At 37.8% G+C, this 21,579-nt stretch overlaps 1 protein-coding gene across 1 annotated transcript in view; it reads right to left on the bottom strand.

Annotated features, from left to right (window-relative positions):
• Positions 1–9,734: 9,734 nt before the first annotated feature.
• The window catches only part of Golgin97 (Golgin 97), a 201,340-nt gene continuing 189,495 nt past the window's right edge, over positions 9,735–21,579 (bottom strand). Inside the window, exon 11 of the mRNA XM_067145349.2 lies at positions 9,735–11,913. Coding sequence (XP_067001450.1) covers positions 11,758–11,913 — 156 coding nt within the window. The 3' untranslated portion in view covers positions 9,735–11,757. The remainder of the gene's footprint in view (positions 11,914–21,579) is intronic.

Here is a 21,579-nt window from a genome sequence, read left to right as displayed (position 1 = left end):
ACTGAATTTATGATGATGCTGGATTTAGAAAGTTAAATTAGTAGTACTTCTTGTAATATTTCCTTTCCATGAAATTGCTTGTTGTACTCTTGTTGTTGTTGTTGTTGTTGTTGTTGGGTAATTATGCTAACTTTACATATGATGCGAATACGCGAATACATTGTAAGGAATTATTTCCTTCGTTACCAAATTTTGGTAAACACAAGCAGTGGTCATAATGTGTTATTGAATGTGGGGTCTGATAACAATGTACACCTATCTGTCGAAAGAAATGGAGCAAACGTTCCACTCCTGCGTAATGGTGGTTGTGTATGCAGCAAGGTGCATCTTACCTCGTCTCGAGTTCGAATAATGCACGCCTCTAGTATCCAGGTATGTGTACCTACAGTAGCCGTCAGGTTCTGTACTTAAACCACTCATTCGTGTACCTACCAGTGCATACAATGCCAGAATGCGTATCCTTTATAGTTGTTATACTGCGTCAAAATAGACCTCGGTAGAAATGAACACCCTAGTTGCTTGTTGACACGTATTTACAAAATGGAGAAGGCCCGTGGTTGGCTATTCGCATACTCGGCACACACAACATTCAGCTCCCAGTACCTGTAGGCCTACGACATGCTACTCGCCGCACAACGCGGGAACAACGCTCTCGAGATCTCTCGAAATTTCTCGCGAGAAATAGTGTCTGCGCTAGTCTCGAGAAACTCCGAGAAATCTCGAGACCTAGTCTCAGACTGCCCATCACTAACCATCTGTATATCGTCCCCCCTCTAGCAAACTAACAAATCTGCAAATTGTCAAAAAATTAGGAGAGCTGAAAGAAGTGATCACTCATGTCAAATCAATTTTTATATGATGTGAGGGTTTGTCAGAGAGTAGACATTACATAAATAAAATAAAATCTGGACCAAAACTTCAGACCACCGTGTACCTTAATTAAGGCCAAGGCCGCTTCCTTCTCACTCCTAGCCCCTTCCTATCTCATCATCGCCATAAGACCTATCTGTGTCGGTGTGACGTAAAGCAACTTGTAAAAAAAAAAAACTTGAGACCTACAGATTCCCTAGTTTGTCACTTTCGCTAGTTTGCCATACTGGGGACAATACGTGACCAGTTGTGCAGAAAGGGACCTAAAGTAGGACCTTTTAGTTCTGAGATTTTTGTAGTTCTAAAATTGGTCCAAGATACTGAGCATTTAAAGAAAAGAAAGAAGATATTAATTATTAACTGTTGCCAATAAGGAAACTGTATTCTGAGAAAAACGCAAATACCATAGTTTTCTCTTATTATCTTGCTAATTGTAGAAAATTTTGATGACATCTAGTGATGAAGAATCAAACTCCTTCATAACTTAGTTTTTTTTTTTTTTTTTTTTTTTTGCCAGTTGCTTTACGTCGCACCGACACAGATAGGTCTTATGGCGACGATGGAACAGGGAAGGGCTAGGAGTTGGAAGGAAGCGGCCGTGGCCTTAATTAAGGTTCAGCCCCAGCATTTGCCTGGTGTGAAAATGGGAAACCACGGAAAACCATTTTCAGGGCTGCCGACAGTGGGGTTCGAACCTACTATCACCCGAATACTGGATACTGGCCGCATTTAAGCGACTGCAGCTATCGAGCTCGGTACTTAGTTTGTTAAGAAGAGCCATAGGTAGTGCAAGAAGTCAAAACATACATACATTATAGACTGTTATGCCTTTCAGTGTTCAGTCTGCAAGCCTCAGTGAATTTACTTAACATCGCCACAATCCTCTATTTGCAACTAGTGCTGTGGCCTCAGTTCTATACCTCTTATCTTTAAATCGTTAGAAACTGAGTCTAACCATCGTTGTCTTGGTCTCCCTCCACTTCTCGTACCCTCCATAACAGAGTCCATTATTTTCCTAGGTAACCTATCCTCGTACATTCACCTCACATGACCCCACCACCGAAGCTGGTTTATGCGTATCGCTTCATCCATTGAGTTCATTCCTAACTTAGACTTTATCTCCTCATTCTGAGTGCCCTCCTGCCATTGTTCCCACCTGTTTGTATCGGCAATCATTCTCGCTACTTTCATGTCTGTTACTTCTAACTTAAGAATAAGATATCCGAGTCCACCCAGCTTTCGCTCCCGTGAATCAAAATTGGTCTGAAAACAGATCGATGTAAAGATAGTTTTTCATCTGGGAGCTGACTTCCTTCTTAGAGAACACTGTTGATCGCAACTGCGAGCTCAGTCCATTAGCTCTACTACACCTTGATTCAATCTCACCTACTTCATTACTATATTACTATCCTGGGAGAGAACACACAACTTAAATACTTAAAGTTATCTACCTGTTCCAGCTTTGTATCACCAAAGACATTCAATTCTGTTGAATTTCTTACCTACTGACATCAATTTAGTCTTCGAAAGGCTAATTTTCACACCAAACTCATTGCATCTCTTTTCAAGTTCCAAGATATTATTAGACTGCAGGCTTTCGGCACAATCTGCCATTAAGACCAAGTCGTCAGCATAGGCCAGACTGTTTAGTACATTTTCACCTAACTAAATCCCCCCCTGCCACTTTATACCTTTCACTGATGATCCATGTAAACTATGAACAGCAAAGGTGAAAGAATACAGCCTTGTCTAATCCCTGTAAGTACCCTGAACAAAGAACTCATTCTACCATCTATTCTCACTGCAGCCCAATTGTCAACATAAATGCCTTTGATTGATTTTAATAATCTTCCCTTAATTCCATACTCCCCCAGTATGGCGAACATCTTTTCCCTCGGTACCCTGTCATGTGCTTTCTCTAGATCTACGAAACATAAAACACAACTGTCTATTCCTTTCATAACATTTTTCAGTTACCTGGCGCATACTGAAAATCTGATCCTGACAGCCCCTCTGTGGTCTGAAACCAAACTGGCTTTCATCTAACTTCCTCCCAGCCACTGATTGCACCCTCCCTTCCAAGATGCCAGTGAATACTTTGCCTGGTATACTAATCAATGAGATACCTCGATAGTTGTTGCTATGCTTCCTGTTCCCTTGCTGAATCCCTCCTTGCCACTTTATACCTTTTAGCAGATGATCCATGTAAATTATGAACAGCAAAGGTGAAAGATTACAGCCTTGTCTAACAATTCTAAGTACACTGAACCAAGAACTTACTGATGCAATTACTGCTTTCGTCCAATGTAAAGGTACCTTGCCATCACTCCATGCTAATCTTACTACTTTATGAAGCCATTTCATCCCTGTCTTCCCACTATACTTCACCATTTCAGGTCTAATTTCATCTATCCCTGCTGCTTTGTGACAATGGAGTTTATTTACCACCCTTTTCACTTCCTCAAGTGTAATTTCACCAACATCATTTTCCTCCTCCCCATGAGCTTGGTTGTTTGAGACTCCACTAGGAAGATTTCGTTTTACATTGAGAAGATTTTCAAAATATTCCCTCCCCCTGTCCAGTGATTCCCTGGGATCTATTATGAGTTCACCTGAATTACCCAGAACATTGTTCATTTCCTTTTTCCCTCCCTTCCTAAGATTATTACTGTCCTGAAAGGTTTCCCTGCTTCTTGACCTAGCTTTTCCAGGTTATTACCGAAATCTTCCCAAGACTTCTTTTTGGATTCAACAACTATTTGTTTCGCTCTGTTTCTTTCATCTACGTACAATTCCCTGTCTGCATCGGCCCTTGTTTGGAGCCATTTATAATAAGCCTTCTTTTTAAGTTTACAAGCTGCTATCACTTCTTCATTCCACCAAGATGTCCGCTTTTTCCCATCTTTACACACAGTCGTCCTAGGCATTTCCCTGCTGTTTCTACTACAGCATCCCTGTATGCCACCCATTCTCTTTCTATATATTCTGAACATGCTTACTGTCCACTGTTCAATACTTCCCACTAATCATATCCATGTACTTCTGTCTAATTTCCTCGTCCTGGATATTTTCTACTCTTATTCGTTTGCAGACAGATTTCACTTTCTCTATCCTAGGCCTGGAGATACTTAGTTCACTACAGATCAGATAGTGATCTGTATCATCGAAAAATACCCAAAAAACCCATACATTCCTAACAGACTTTCTGAATTCAAAGTCAATTAAGACAGGGTCTATTATGGATCTGGTACCCCTAGCCTCCCATGTGTAGTGGTGAATAGCCTTATGCTTGAAGAATGTATTTGTCACTGCTAAAAACCTATACTAATGCAGAAGTCCAGCAAACGCTTCCCATTCCCATTAGTTTCCATATCTTCCCCACATTTACCAATCACCCTTTAGTATCTTTAGTTCTATTTCCAACTCTCGCATTGAAATCTCCCATTAGCACTATCCTTTCCTTGCTATTGACCCTGACTACGATGTCACTCTATGCTTCATAAAACTTGTCAACTTCATCCTCATCTGCACCCTCACATAGCGAATACACTGAGACAATTCTCATCCTAATTGTCCTAAATTAAAAGTTGTGGAATACACATAATTACATGATAATAGGGTAGCAAAAAGATAATTTAGATCTTCACCAACTGAGAAAATGATATGCTAATGGCATAAACAAGGAAATCACTTCTTGAACTTGTGAAAAAGTAAAAATTCTTTTAGGGTGCATGCTTAAAAACATTACATTATTTCTGTAAAGTTTTGTTTGGAAATACAGCAAAATGAAATTTTTCTTAAACTTTTCAGGATGCGTCTTATGGTCTGCAGCGTCTTATGGTTCAAAAAATATGATATACATTTTTTACGAATATTTTTCAGATATCAATAGATCTGAAAACAATAAAACCTCATCATATGTGTTATTACTTTCAACACTATGCTGATACTCTTTAGACATTCCACTCTTCAACTCGGTTATTATATTTTTGCTAGCTTTCATAGTTCTAAAATTATTGATAAAGCCTGGTGTATACGTTTATGAAAAGAAGGATTTTTGCAGAAGGAAACAACAGACGTATTCTAAAATAAAAATAATGAAAGTGACCATTAGAGAGTTTGAACAATCTCAGGATGGGTCAGGGATAAAAAAAGTAAAAAATGAAAAAAAGACTCAGCAGTAAGTACAAATTCAATTTTACTCCTGTACCTGATCTCCTCTTATAAACCAAATTAAAGAAATACGTAAGAGGCAACTAGAATAACATTAGATATCTGTTCACATATTCAACAAGCATACAACTAACAAACACAAACTTGAAAAATATCAATTACATTATTCACAAACAAGGTCGTTATTGTAAAATAAGATATATACAGCCTACGAGTGAATTCAGCCATCGCACAGCAAAGGACAGAATATGTGATGTTTGTCTTGAACTTTCAAAAAATATCTGTAGAAAAAGTACAGAACTCTCCTAAGTATAATGAAGATATGTTACTTTAATTCACGATCAAAAGATTATTTTTAGATATTTAACTTTACAAAACACAGCAAACTTATTCTTTCCATGCTAAATGGCTTTAAGGATAATAAATTCCTATACTTTTGTAATCCCCATTCCTCTATCCTTTCAAGAATATATGAAAATAAGCTTGGCTACATAATAACTTCCATAGACTTCAAAGCCAAGGAAGCACAGATCCCCCATTCTTTACATTCCAGTTCTAGCAAATACTGCTATATGAGGCCTGTTCAAAAATAACCAAACTTTGAAAGTAATTTGGAAATGTGAAGTCTTAGTAGTTATTGGTAAGTGGTGCAGTATAGTGGTATCCCTCCTAAATAACAAGCCATTTGCTGCGCATTTCTGAAACAAATAGTTTGCGCATATGTGACTGTCGAGATGTCTAATGAGCAGTGTATCTAGATCCTCTTCTGCTTCAAGCTCAGGAAGACGTTTATAGAGACCTGTGGTGTGGACAAAATTTGCCAAGACCGAAGAAAGTATGGCAGATCAAGTCGAAAGTGTTATTGACAGTCTTCCTTTTTTGACATTGACGGTGTTGGGCCATGACCCAAGGGTTAAACTGTGAACCGTTGGTATTATCTTGAAATCTTGAGATGTTTGAGACAAAATGTCATGGAGAACAGACTTGCGGAGAAACAACAATTGGAGCCAGCTCTCGCATCGCTGTTGCTTTGCCATGCACCCTATTTACCTGACCTATCCCCAAACTGAAATTCACCCTGAACGGAACTGACCAAACCTGAATCACATACCAAACTACACGCCATACCTCAAACTGCCTATCAAAACTGCTTCCATATGTGGAAACACCGCTGGGAGTGGAGTATTAACAGAACAGGGGAATACTTCTATGGAGACAAAAATAAACAAGCTGCACGTAAGCCCCTAAAGAGAAATTTTCAAAGTTACATTACTTTTTGAACAAGCCTTGCACGTAACACCTTTGAAAGGCTGAACTACAAATAAATATCCTCAACAAAAATAAAGACAAATCATGATTAAACACTTCTGCGAGTACAAGCTTGGGTAAAATACGTTAAGACATAACAAAAAATTACAGTTTTCAGTGAGCACTAGAGCCTGCAGAATGCTATAATGCAGGCTTTATTGGAAGAACATGTACACTCAGAACAACCATGAAGGCTAAACAATTCTCGCAAAAGGCAAAACTGGTAACAAATTCTATCAATCAAAGAAAATACAAAATAGATTTTATGATTTCCAAGATAATATTTTATCTATACTTTTGTAGATATATACCAACTCCTCAATTATAAATACATGAAAACTAGATTCAAATAGTTTCTTCCATAAAGATGACAGAATATACTTTCTCTATTCTCACAAACAAACATAATTTTTACCATTTTCTGGAAGAATGGAGCAGAGCATCCCAAAAGTTCTTCAGGTAGGTTTTCAAAAATCAAACGCTCCTATTACAGAAACACTTCCTGTGAGGGAGAGCTACTTTTGATCCTAAATACATATTCATCTTAAAATAGGGTTACAAGTTAATAAACAAGGAACGATAACAAATACAAGAAAACCTTCCTTGACTCAGAACGAGGTCTAGTCACTTAATTCCCAGACTGTATTTCCCACGAAAGTATGGAAGGTGATCACAGATTATTAATTGTGGAATTAAAATGAGTAAAAATCCCTAAAACTGTATTGAAGAAAGAAACCAAAGATCAGGATTTAGAAATTGGAGGAGGATAAAAGAATGGCAATCCAAGATTGGGACAATTTAAGACAGACATTTGTGGAAGCAGTAATTGAGGTATGTGGGAAAACAAGAGCAAAGGTTAAGAGAAATGAGTCACAGTGGTGGACAGACAAAATAAAAAAATAAATAAAAGAAAGTAACAAGGTGAAGAAAGAAATGGATAAGGAATAGCAAAAAATGTATCAGAGGGATGAGAATAAGATAGAGAGGTTACATGTGGAATACAAAAGATTGAAACTACAAGTAAAGAGGAGTATCAAGGAAGAAAAGGAGAAATGTAGGGGAGAGTTTACCAACAAAATTGAGCAAGATAGTCGAGGAAATCAGAAACTATTATCAGAGTAATAAAATCAAGAAGAATAAATCAAGGCATTATTAGAGAGGAGATAGATCCATAGTACATGATGAAAAAGGTCTTCAGAAGGTGATGGCAAAATATTTTGAAAAACTTTATGAGGATGACTGCTCGGAGGAAGAAGGAGATAAGAAAATGGAAATACTAGATGGTGGAAAAGAAGAGAACCCAATAACATGGTTGGAACTTGAAAGGTCAGTGAAAGCAATGACCAAAGGTAAAGCAAGTGGAAAAGACGAATTCAATGCTGATATGATTAAGGCAGCAGGAAGCATTAGACTACAGTGGCTATACCGAGCCCTTAATGCCACATGGAAGGATGAAAAGATACCTGAAGTTGGTAACAAGGAAGCATTGTACCATTGTTCAAAAAAGGAAATAAGAAGAAATGTGAAAATTATAGAGGTATAACCCTATTATCACATGAGCTAAAAATAATGGAGAAAGTCATAGACAAAAGACTGGGGGATATAATAGAAAAACAGTTAGAGGAAGAATAATATGGCTTTAGACCGAATAGATTAACAATAGACTTGATATTTACAGTGCGAACGATAATGGAAAACATCTGGATAGAAACAAGGAAATCTAAGTAATTTTGGATTTGGAAAAAGCTTATGATACAGTTAAGAGAAAACATGTATCGGAATGCCTACTGAAAAGGAATGTACCAAAATCATTAATTAACAAGATGTTGTATCATGAGAGTAAAAGGAGTGTACAAGTGGGGAGTGGTGACTCTGAAACATTTTGTACAAAAAAAAGTCTCAAGCAAGGAAGTGCACTGTTGCCATTATTGTTTATTATATTGATGGATGAAATCATAAAACATGTAAAACAGAGTATCAGTAATGATGAAGTGAATGCTTCGGTACTTGCAGATGATGTGGTGATTTGGGGAAAGGGAGAAAAGGAAGTACAAAGGAGACTGGACATTTGGAATGAAAATCTTAAGGAGTTTGGAATGGTAATTAGTAAAAAGAAAACTGTACTCGTGCACTGTGGAAAAGAGAAAAAGAGAAGCCAAGTGAACATAGACAGAGAACGTTTAGAGAATGTAGAACAGTTTACATATCTGGGTAGCATTATTAATGGAAGTAATGAAATCAACCCTGAAATTAATGACAGACTAAGTAAAGGTACAACATTTTATCTTCAAGTCAGAGAGCTTTTATGGGATGACAAAGTACCCAAGAGAAAGAAATTAACATTATATGAACAGTATTTCATACCAATTGTAACATACGGACTAGAAACTCTGGTAACTATTAAGAGACAAGATAGAAATGAAATTTTTACGAACATCGGTTAGAAAGACAAAAAAAGATAGAATTCAAAATATTAAAATCAGAGAAGAGCTAAATATAGAATCGTTAGTACAGAAAATACAGAAAGCAAGACCGAGATGGTTCGGACATGTAAAAAGAATGGGAAAGGAATGGGTAGCAAGAAGGGAATTGGAAAGAGACCAGTTGGAAGACCGAGAAGAAGGTGGATGTTAAAAATTAAATAATTGAAAAGGAGGTTCAACCTATTCAATACTTAAAAGAAAGAAATGCAGTAATCACATTCCTATTTAAATGGGACCGGTTTCGACCTTAGTCCAGGTCATCATCAGCCGTAAAAACATGTACAATGTTTATGAATATTGGAGGTCAGTTTCACACTCTGATAGGCACAAAGACACGACACCACATTCTGTCATGCACAAAGTCACAACACTATCAACTAATATACGAAGATCAAAAATAACTTGAAGTCTCAGGCGAATAGATTTGTAGTAGAAAGCCGCCAGCTCCTGGTGATCAGCGCGGCACATTCAAGGTCATGCGCTGCGGTCGAACGCCAAAGTAGAGTGGAGAATGTTTTGAAGGTCCAGAATTTGTCACGGTTGCGGGAAGTTAAGTACGTATATAAAAATATACGACGCAAATCAGTATAATTGAATGAGTACTTGTACTCCTGCTAAGAACTTCAAATACTCATTCAATTATACTGATTTGCATCGTATATTTTTATATACGTACTTAACTTCCCGCAACCGTGACAAATTCTGGACCTTCAAAACATTCTCCACTCTACTTTGGCGTTCGACCGCAGCGCATGACCTTGAATGTGCTGCGCTGATCACCAGGAGCTGGCGGCTTTCTACTACAAATCTATTCGTCTGCGACTTCAAGTTATTTTTGATCTTCGTATATTAGTTGATAGTGTTGTGACTTTGTGCATGACAGAATGTGGTGTTGTGTCTTTGTGCCTATCAGAGTGTGAAACTGACCTCCAATATTCATAAACATTGTACATGTTTTTACGGCTGATGATGACCTGGACTAAGGTCGAAACCGGTCCCATTTAAATAGGAATGTGATTACTGCATTTCTTTCTTTTAAGTATTGAATAGGCTGAACCTCCTTTTCAATTATTTAATTTTTAACATCAATAATTTCAATACAGAACAATGAAATTTTTATCTTTAAAAGAAGGTGGATGGATGAGATTTGGAAGGACATTAGAGAAGCTGGATTGGATGTGGCGGAAGTAATGGAGCAGGAAACGTGGAAGGACAGAATGTAGTGGAGTAGGCTTCTTAACCACACCCGGGTGACTGGAGTGGGACACTGATGATGATGATGATGATGATGATGACTGCCCACAATCGTATGGAACATTGTTATCACTGTTATGTGCCAAAAGCAGAACCAACACATACTGTTCTGTGCATCGGGGGTGATGATACTCTTGTGTTTGTAACTACCTGTTCTCTTTGAAAATTAAAATGGACAATCTACATGAAGAGCATGTTTGCATCAAATTCTGCTTCACGCTAGAAAAACAGCTTCACAATGTTAAGTAATGTTGAAGATGGCTTTTGGGGAGCAGCCTATGGGACGTTCTCAAACATATGAGAGGTTTTCCTGCTTTAAGGGGGCCAGAAAACATCAATTGATGATTATGATTTGTCCTAGTAGCTCACTGTCCACTTCAACATCTGAAATGATCACGTAAGTGTTTCCAATTTTCCGCAAAGACAGGTAAACTTTGCAGTTTGAAATATCTGCGGGATGATGCGAGGAGGAAGTAAGCGGTTCATTAACCATGACAATTCACTAGCCCATGCTGATCTCCTGGCCAAGAACAATATGATGCTGGTGTTGCATCCTTCTTATTTGCCTGATCTTGCACCCTGCATCTTTTTACTTCCAAATCTGAAAATTCAGCTGAAGGGGCAAAGATTTCAGTCTTGTCTAGCCTTGAAAGACGACTACTTCGAAGGTGATGCGCGACCAATACTGTCTTAGATACATAATGAACTATTTATAAGATCACTCCAGGAATTAATTGACTTGACTTCGTTCATCATAACTTCACACCTTAAGAACAAACTTTTACAAATCCACATGGCACACATGTCACCTTTGAACAATGACAAAGATCAGGACTTCAGACAACAGTTATATGTGTTCACTTGCCTTGACACAGAGAATTATCGGCACTGCACTTCATCTCTTATACTGAAATATTAATCATGACGTACGGTCCAAGTTGTTCCACTGGTACTGAATATACAATGCTCCTCGTCATAGCATATGTGATCAATTTTGTGACAGTTTTTTCATCCAAATATATTTCTTAGAGGCAGTATTTTTCTAAGAAGCAAGAATCAATTACATTGTCCTTATGGAAGCTCTGCTCAGAATTCTTAAATAAATGGAAACCTTTAAACACATTTTTTACTGTACCTGGACAAAATTGCTTCTACATAGAGCAAATGATTTCCCAAAACAAATTTTTAGATTTTATTTCTGACAAGCCTTCATAATTCATCTTGAAAATTCACGTTCATTATTTACAATTATCAGTAATACAAAGGACAGAGCCGTTCTTTTTTGGCAAAAGCAAAAATAAATTCGATTCTTGTTGACTAGCATATTGGAATGGTTTTCCCACTTTGGAAGAGGGAAAAAAGTATTTCTTTACATTTACTACTGTTTTCAAATACCTATGTAGAAAAGAGAAAATATATATTGTGAAAAAAAATTCAGTCTACATTACAGAAATATCTTAAAATTTCATCCTCATCATCACCAACTGCACAAGTATAAAAATGAAATACCAAGGTTCATTTTTACAGACAATGTAAAATGTCAAATTCATGAGCACTCTACAATGAACACTGATCGTATAATTGAAAGGTTCTATTATAAAAAACCATTGGTCATTCTTTACGCAGGACAACTACCACTTCCACGCTGCCTTGTGTCTTCGTATCACTATCAGCTGGGAGGGATGGTTTTAGCTGTCTGGCCCATGCCTAAATTTGGCCGCGTTCCAAACCAAGACATCTTCCAGTCGAGGGTTTCTCGGAGCAGTCTCTCCTCCTCCGGGGAGAATCTCAGCAGAGTGGCCACTGCTCTTGTGAGATGCTGAGCCTAGAAAACAGAACACCAAAAGAATTAGAAGGGTTCTAACTACACAGTTGATGTCCGTCCTCCTGATTAAGCAATGAAGCAGAAACTAACTCATTGGAGTTGAGAAGAAATGGATGTAGAAGAACTTATATTGATGAGAAGAGAGTCTTTGAAAAGTGATTTAATGAACTATGGACTGAACTCTGCAAGTATCGTAGAGTGGCACAGCCACGAACATATAACATTTTGCGGAGAAGGATTCACATACCAACTATACGACAGGAGGTGCTGAAACTGACAACCGTTGTTGTCCAGATATTTTTTACAACACAATTTAGTAGCCCTTTATACAGAGCCATAAAAAAAATGTCTTTTTCATTATGAAAAACGTTTATGTGATTTTTGGGAGGAATTCTCCAAATGATGATTGATGTCATGTCTGTTAGGTTTCTTAAGCCAAAAGTTTATTATACATCACAATCCCAAAATTATATCACGGAGATAAGGTAAGACTATATCTTGTGCTACAAGAAATTACTTCGATATTTTGTGGATCACAAAACGATTCCGAACGAGCATCGCACATCAAAACATTACCTGTCATTAGCTGAAATGAAGCTGCAGAAAACCACTTGCCCCAGTGCTCAGCTGAGTGCACAAAAAAAATGTGGATGCCATTTCAAAGGTTGTGTGTGCACTGGAAACAAAGCACTGAAATGCTTCTAAACAAGGAATTTCCCAATCAAGAAGCAGAGATCTGTGACACCTATTTAATCTTTCTTTCTTCCTTCCTATGCCGTAAATGTAGCTACTTTGATCAGGGTTGGCAGATACAAAGGGAGTACTCGTTCCTGTGATGTACCAAACTCAGAGGTATGTTTCTGCTTCTCAGAAGTCTTTTGCAGGATCTCCTCCACGTGTCTTCTTGAAGGGCTCTCTGAACAAGGCAATATTTGCTTCTGCGCTGAACAAGTCCAAAACACTTCAGCTGTTCCTCTTCCATCTTATCAGTTATCACAGTGACTCCCATTGAGCCATGAATGTGATAATTTTTTTATCCATCTCATTTTGGCAATGTGCAGTTTCTGATTATGTTTGGTTTGGCTGGTCCATGTCTATGCACTGTATGTCATTGGTGGTCTGATCAAAGTGCTATAAACCTTGCCTTCTTTTACTGTACATCACGCTGGTCACTGGTTGCCACTTTAGCGAACCAACATTTATTCAGTATCCAGCATCAGTATCTGCCATTGCCTTGCTGTCGATGATGGATCCAAATACTTAAATTCATCTACCAACTTTAAGGCTCATCATCCAAGAAAACTATGTTATACATTGTGGGCCAGTGTGTTGTGGATTGAAAAAGTTGATGTACATACATTTGGTCTTCGTCCTCACTCTCAGTCTGTGGTTCTCCATCTCTCACAGACCTCTTCAACCTTCTCTCTTGTTTCACCTATCAAGACTAGGTCATCTACATACAAAATGGTAGTGCATGCATGAGATATTTCGTCAGGTAACGAATGTCGAAAATACACAGACACCCCAGCTCCACTCTTGACCTTAATGACTGGAATTTCACTCCAGTACATTTTGTCTTCTTAAGGTGTTCCAAACCAATTCTCTGGGAACTCGATCATCTGCTTTTTCCAGATCAACAAACACTGCATGAAAATCTTTAAGTTCACGCTTCTTCTCCTTCACTGGTTCACATCGGTAGTTGAGGTTCCGTGAACAAATCTATACCGGTTACCATGAATATGTAAAATTAAGAACACTCAAATTGTATCAACTCTTATGAACAATGAAGGTCACTACACAAGAGGTTTTAAATGAAACGATGCAGTGCATATTAAACCATCTTATTCGGAAAGATGATGAAATGGAAGATACTGTTCAGCAAAAGCAAATAAGGAAGGAAGTAGAGGAACCAATAGACACTCCGGACAACTGGGAATTTACAGAAGAAATAAAATCTGCAATCAAAGATATAGGTCTTAAAAAGACACCAGGTGAAGATGGAATCACGAGCAAAATATTATGGTGGACGTATGAAAGTATCCCTAAAACTATGACATCTTTATATAATGGTTGCTTGAAGAATGCTTGTTTCCCGAAGCAATGGAAAAATGCGAGAATCATACCAATCACAAATCCAGGGAAAGAGAAGCTTCAGGATCCATTCAAATTCCGATCAATAAGCCTGCTAAATGTGGCGGGCAAAGTACTAGAGAAACTTCTAATAAATAGAATTAATCACTACCTTCATACCAGTAAACTACTGAACGAAAATCAATATGGCTTCACAGCTCAAAAGTGTACTACTGATGCAGCTATGGCACTTAAGGAATTTATAACTGAAGTGTTCAAAAATGGTCAAATAACCATTATTGTTAGTCTTGATGTAAAAGGAGCTTTTGACTCTGCGTGGTGGCCATGTGTCCTAAAGGCCCTAAAAGATTTTAAATGCCCGAGAAATCTGTACTACCTTACTAAGAGCTACTTTAAGGATAGAACAGCATTCATGAATTCCAATAGTATCCAAGTCGAACCAGTAGTTAATAAAGGATGTCCTCAAGGTTCATGCTGTGGACTAGGGTACTGGAATGTACAGTATAATGCACTGCTCAGTTTGGAATACGGGAAAAACACCAAAGCTATAGCATTTGCTGATGATCTTATAATTGCAGTCAGGGCTGAAACTGAAATTGAAGGTAAGGTTATATAACAAGTTTGGAGCATCGTCATCCTGATGACCGTCGCCTTGGGAGAGGGAGTTATGTCATGCTCTTTGAGTCAATTATTCCTGTAAAATGTTTGCAGGTGGTGTCTAGTTTCGTTATTTATACCTTATCCTAGTGACTATTCATTCATGTAGTGTTTTCTGTTTCACCAAGAAGTTACAATCGGCACCACAACATGAGCCAGAATGATATCCAGACTTGCTATATGACTTGGATGGGCACATTTGGTCCAGTATTTTGTGAGCTCACGTTAGAAGTAATTTATCTGTGTTATGTTTTTAGTAATATGTGTATTAGTGGAATATGAATACCAGTGACAGTAATGATAATGTTGGTCTAGTATTTTATGAGCTCGTGTTGGGAGTAATTTATCAGTGTTATATTTTGAGTAGGCTACTATGTTTACCGGTGGAATATGGATACTAGTGAGAGCAATAGTAACGTAATGAATTTGAGAAGGAGAACAGTGCATAAAGGAAGTATGTCTGGTAATGGTTTGGAGAGTAGCTGTGACACAAATGCACAAAGTTTTGATGAAAGTAGTTTACAGAGTGAAAATATGTCTACGGAAAAAGTGTACGGAATTGTAATGGGGGGTGAAGGGGAAGGTAGTGAGCAAAACCAAAGCAACATGGGTGGTAACAATGATCTTATGAAGTTAGTATTAGAGCAGCTGGCCAAATTAAGTGATAAAATTACTGATCAGCAGAAGGAGTTGCATAGTTTTGGTAAGATGTTTATAGAGAAAATGGAGGATTTGTCGGAGGACTTACTATGTGCTAAAATTGATGGTGATAGCACTGTGGTAATCGATGCTCTTTGGGAAGTTGCAGAAATTGAAAAAGAATTTTTGTGTGAGGATGATGAAGATTATTTTGTGGAGGAGGAGTGTTTGAGGAAGACATATGATGTTGTAGATGGTGTAAGTGAGGAGATTAATGGTACGTCGATAATGTGTCAGGGTAGTGATAATGTTGAGATTAATGAAACTTCCATTAAGAGGGTCGAGAGCAACAGTATTGATAGCCTGAATGATGTGCGAGTGGGAACTACGATGAAAGATATGGAAGATACAGTATTAGTGGAGAAATTTAGTAGGAATAGCGGAGATCTCAAAGTCAATGATAGTAATGATTTCAGTAAAAGAGGTATTGTTGATGCTGTGAGTGAAAATCTTTGTGAAGGGGAGGTTAGGTCACACTTTGTGCGTAATAAGTATTATAAGAATTGTGAATATTATGGTGATTCAGGGTTTGAAGATTTTGTAATGAATAATTGTGTTGGAAAGCTATTCAGTATTTGGAGAAAGTTTGAAGAAAGTGAAAATGACAATGTGCATAAGAGAAAAGGAAGTCGATTTAAATGTATGTGGAGTGGAATATTTGATGCTGAAGGTAGGAGTAATGTCAATGGTATGTGGAAGAATACTGATGTAAGATGTGCAAATATGGTATGTTTTCAGAAGAGAAGGGATATTTTAAACATAAACTGTACATGTGTTATAAATGAAAGTCTGTACAAGGTATATGTGGAACAATGGGAAGACAGCTTTTGTGTAAGGTTGTCAACAATGGTAGGTTTGCTCTCTGGAGAGAAGGTCTTTCTCAAGGTGATACGATTTAGCAAGGCAGAATTTAAGGAAGGCAGCGGATAGAAGGATGATGAAGCAGGGGAGGCATCATGCAGATAGTTTTGAAGTAGGGGAGGAGGTGGTGTTAAAGGTTCCACACTCTTCGTCTGTTGACAATAAGGAAATTCACAAATTTTTTAGATTGTATCAGGGACCATACACTACTGATAAAAAGGTGGGCAAATGTGCTTATCACTTGTTGAACAGTGAAGGTGACATGATTGGTACATACAATATTCACAATCTTAACCCTTTTGCTCTCAGGCTATTTTCACCAGTCAAGCCCAAAACACTCAGGCCATTTTTCATAATTATGCATGTTAAAATGCAAAAAATTGCCGTATAAAGAAATCCCCAGTTACAAAATTGAAAAAAATTGCAGTAGTACATTATTTAATATCATTTTAGGAAAAAAATATCCCAAAATTGTTCATGGCATATTTTACTACAAAATAAATTTTTAAATTTGAAAATATATTACAAAAAATAAAAATTGGTTTTTAAATACTAAAAAAGTAATATGTTCTTTAGTGATATTGTTGTTCAGTCATTCTGAAAATAAGAGCATTTAATTCTGAATAACATGATATAATTTTGTTTTTTGTATTCTTGTTTAGTCATGAGTTATCGCACCTGATGTAAAGAACTGTACACGTACCTTCCGGAGTCAGCATTTGTGTTTTGGAAAACATTCTCCTATGATCAGTACCTGTAAAATCCAAATCACTTCTTCTTTATCTACAGCTATTCCCACACCAGTGAGGTCGCGGGTGCGAACTGTGTCGTACATGTGCATTTGGCTCGTGTTTTATGGCCGGATGCCCTTGCTGACGCCAACCCTATATGGGGGGGAGGTAATCACTATCGCGTGTTACCGTGGTAGTTTGTAGTGTAGTGTGTTGTCTGAATATGAAGAAGAAAGTGTTGGGACAAACACAAAAACACAGGCCCCGGGTCAGATTAAAACTCCCGACCTGGCCGCGAATCAAACCTGGGCCCTCTGAACCGAAGACCTCAACGCTGATCATTCAGCCAATGAGTTGGACTGAAATACGAATCAATATCGGCTATAACGTCACCGTCATCATCTAAAGCATCTAAATAATCCAAAACATCGGAATTATTTAACCTAGAACTTGGGCCAGCCATGTAAAAAAATTAGGCCTACTCGTGGCACGAAAATCTAATAACACGAAATGTTAAACTAAAATTCACTTGAGAACACCGATAAATGTAGAATATAAACAAAATATAATTAACAATAATCTATTATTAAAATGGAAACAATAAAACAAAGGAAAACACGTATTTTAAAGCTTAAATTAGACTGTACTCGCAAGCAGCACACTTCAACTCGCCATGCGGTGAACATACGCGGTTTTCATAACTTCATTTGTTCCAAACAGGTGAGCTTAGTGTCTCTATCTCTCGTAAAAGTGTAAACCAAATCCAAAAGCTACTATTGATGTCTTTTCCTGACATCTGGGGGTCCATTAAGGTACTTATACAGCCATCCGAACACAAAGCCGATAGATCGGCACGCTGAGTGTTTTAAGCAATACCATCCGAGCCGATAGATCGGCTCGCTGAACGTATAAGAGTTAAGAGGTATGTAAGGTGAAGTATTAATGTACAGATGTTCGCTGTATGTCAACAAGAATGTGTAAATTGTTGTAATCTTGAGTGAACTTGCCAGGCTCTGTAGACTTTGTTACTGAAAAAACTGTGATTTGTTCAGATGTATTATAAATAATCTTCACAAATCAAGAGGAGGTGTTGTAACTGTACAAATGTATGACTTGCAATTTTTAGGTTAGGAAGTTTTCATAAAAATAATTTTAATATAAAGTAGTAGATATCTTGTGAGTTTTGAATTGAGATATAAGAACATTATATTCTAAAAAGAATGTGGTTGTAGGGAATTATGTATCTAGCCTATGTTTCTTTATATTGGTGTAACCTCTATTTGTGTATGAATCTGCACATGGCATAGCACTAAAGTTTATGCAACCAAGAAAACAGCTACTATATCGATCAAGACAGTTGAAGGTGGTTTAAAGTGTTGCAACATGTGGATTTTGGCGGACGCTGTGCTGAATGGAGCGAGCCTGTATATGTGTGTGCGTGCTACGAGTTTATTGCTATTATCGGGTATTATTGTGCAGGACGACTATATCCTCTTGAACAAGAGTAAATTCCAGAATATATTATACCATGTTGACTATCATAAGGATATTGGAACATTATACTTCATTTTTGGTGCTTGAGCAGGAATAGTAGGCACATCTCTCAGCTTATTAATTCGAGCAGAATTAGGACAGCCAGGTTACTTGATTGGTGATGACCAAATTGCTGATTATTGCTATTGAGGTTACTGTTGACGACAATTGATACCGCGAAGTGGGTGCTGCACGAGCATTTTTACGGGAGCTTTATTACTGCACAATTACGGAGTCAAGAGTGCATTGCTCGTTAATGGACATTTCTAGTGAGCGGTTGGTGAGAGATGGTGTACGATGTTTTATAAGACTATCGATTTTCCCTCGCCGAGGAAATGCTCACTGTGGACAGCCTTTAAAATGTGCAGTGTGGAGATAATATGTATGTGGTTCACAGAACTAATTGCAACTTGATGGAATAAGTTGTAGCCCAATTGTTCATTACCTGCGTATTCTTGGAAAAATAACACATGCTTGTTAACTATTTATCGTGGAGAGAACTTTTAAAAACTTACGCGAGAATGGAACTGGGGTCATTATTCTTTCACATTGTCTGATGTGCATTCAGATTCAGTAACCAGTATGGACTCAGTGTGTGAACAGTTTTCATTCATACTTGTGTCCGGCTCCATGGCTAAATGGTTAGCGTGCTGGCCTTTGGTCACAGGGGTCCCGGGTTCGATTCCCGGCAGGGTCGGGAATTTTAACCATCATTGGTTAATTTCCCTGGCATGGGGGCTGGGTGTATGTGTTGTCTTCATCATCATTTCATCCTCATCACGACGTGCAGGTCGCCTACGGGAGTCAAATTAAAAGACCTGCACCTGGCGAGCCGAACCCATCCTGGGATCTCCTGGCACTAAAAGCCATACGCCATTTCATTCATACTTGTTTGGCTGCAGTTCTCTTCATTTCATGTAATTTGATATTTTCTTCGCAGACACTTGACTTGGCATTGTACATAGCTAAGATATGATTTGATATCACCTAGTATATTGAGGTGCCTTATGTTAATACCTCATACAGTGACATTACTTGGTATTCTGAAATGATGATGGTGCTTCTTGTTCAGTGTATATACGAGGTCAAAATGGGATGAAGATCTCGTAGCCTACTTCTGAATTGTCAGCAATAGGCTAAGCAGTCTGCAATCTGGATAAAGATGAGTGGAATTGGTGCAGTATTTCTTGTGTGGTGATGTTTTGGATTAACCAACCAATCTATAGATGGTGGCAAATTGAAAGGCTCAGAAGTCAAGATTTAAGAAGTGAGCGTTGTGTTAGGTTAGGTAATAATGTTATTTGCTTTACGTCCCACTAACTACTTTTTAAGGTCTTCGGAGACGCCGAGGTGCCGGAATTTAGTCCCGCAGGAGTTCTTTTACGTGCCAGTAAATCTACCGACACGGGGCTGTCGTATTTGAGCACCTTCAAATACCACCGGACTGAGCCAGGATCGAACCTGCCAAGTTGGGGTTAGAAGGCCAGCGCCTTAACCGTCTGAGCCACTCAGCCCGGCTGTTAGTTTAGGGATGCACTTAGCAAATAACTGGTTTTAAATCATAACGCGAGTTGAGGCATCTTGCACTTCCTAATTAATATTTTGAGTGTAAATTATATGTGCTGAATCTATTATAAGGTATACAACATGAGGTATATTTATACAGTGTAAATATTAAGTTGTTTGTGAGCAGACAAGATGGAGATGTAATTGTTTATTGTAAGTAATATTAGACTTTTGATAAACTTTAATTCTCAGTAAATTTAATAGTTAAGCGTATGATAACTTTTATTTATGGAGGGAAAACCTGGCATGTTATCTAAATTCAATTTCAGGGGTAGACAGGTAAGGTTATATAACAAGTTTGGAGCATCGTCAGCCTGATGACCGTCGCCTTGGAAGAGGGAGTCAATTATTCCTGTAATGTGTTTGCAGGTGGCGTCTAGTTTCGTTATTTATACCTTTCCTAGTGACTATTCATTCATGTAGTGTTTTCTGTTCAGTCAACTAGTTACAATAATGCACTGCTCAGTTAGGAATACGGGAAAAACACCAAAGCTATAGCATTTGCTGATGACCTTATAATTGCAGTCAGGGCTGAAACTGAAATTGAAGCACAAAATATTGTGAATATGGAATGATGGAAAGTTACTAAGTGGTCAGCAGACAACAAAACCCGTTTCAATGAAAGTAAGTCAAAAGTTATGTTAATTTCAAGAAGAAGAAAGCAAAGAAGACAATTGACATCTTTATGAATTGGAAACGTCTTGAACAAGTAGACAAGATGGAATATCTAGGAATAACTATAGACTCTCGCTTCAAGTTCAATGACCACATCAACAAAGTCAGTGAAAAATGTATTAAATTAATAAACGCCTTATCAAAATCGGCAAGAATAAGATGGGGTCCAAAACACCAGGGTTTGGAAATAAAATATAAAGGAGCAATATTACCAATGCTAATATATGCTGCACTGATCTGGATAGAATCCCTGGAAAAGAAATGCAATCTGATTAAATACGTGAGAGTGCAAAGACTTATTATATCGAGAATAGCAAGATCGTACCGTCCTGTATCTCATGAGGCACTGTGCATCATCACAGGAATTACTCCAATAGATATCAAGGCTAGAGAGGTTGTTACTCTATACAATATCAAATCAGGCAAAACAACTATGAATTATGTCATTGACCACCCAGAAAAACCTATGAGATGGCTCCACCCAGCCAAGTTTCCTGGTACCGAAGACCCAAGAATAGCATTATATGAATATATCCCATGGAAAATTTACACAGGTGGAAGCAAAAGTGAAGGAGGAGTGGGAGCTGGCATAGCTATATACAGATCTCATGAATTAATAGATCAATTGAAATTGAAATTGCAAGACAACTGTTCGAATAATCAGGCGGAGCAATTAGCCATATTAAAATCTCTGGAATTCTTAGTAACTACTAGGACAGAGTATGATGAAGATAAGAAAGCAATTATTTACACAGATAGTAAGATAGCAACTGACTCCATTGTGGACTTCAGAAATCATAACTAACTGATTGAGAATATAAGAAAGACTACAGCTATTCTAAAAAGAAATAAT

The sequence above is a fragment of the Anabrus simplex genome, chromosome 4 (genome assembly GCF_040414725.1).
Source record: "Anabrus simplex isolate iqAnaSimp1 chromosome 4, ASM4041472v1, whole genome shotgun sequence".
NCBI lineage: Eukaryota > Metazoa > Arthropoda > Insecta > Orthoptera > Tettigoniidae > Anabrus > Anabrus simplex.
The sequence above is the reverse complement of the archived record's forward strand: the minus strand, read 5'-3'. Positions and strand labels throughout refer to the sequence as shown.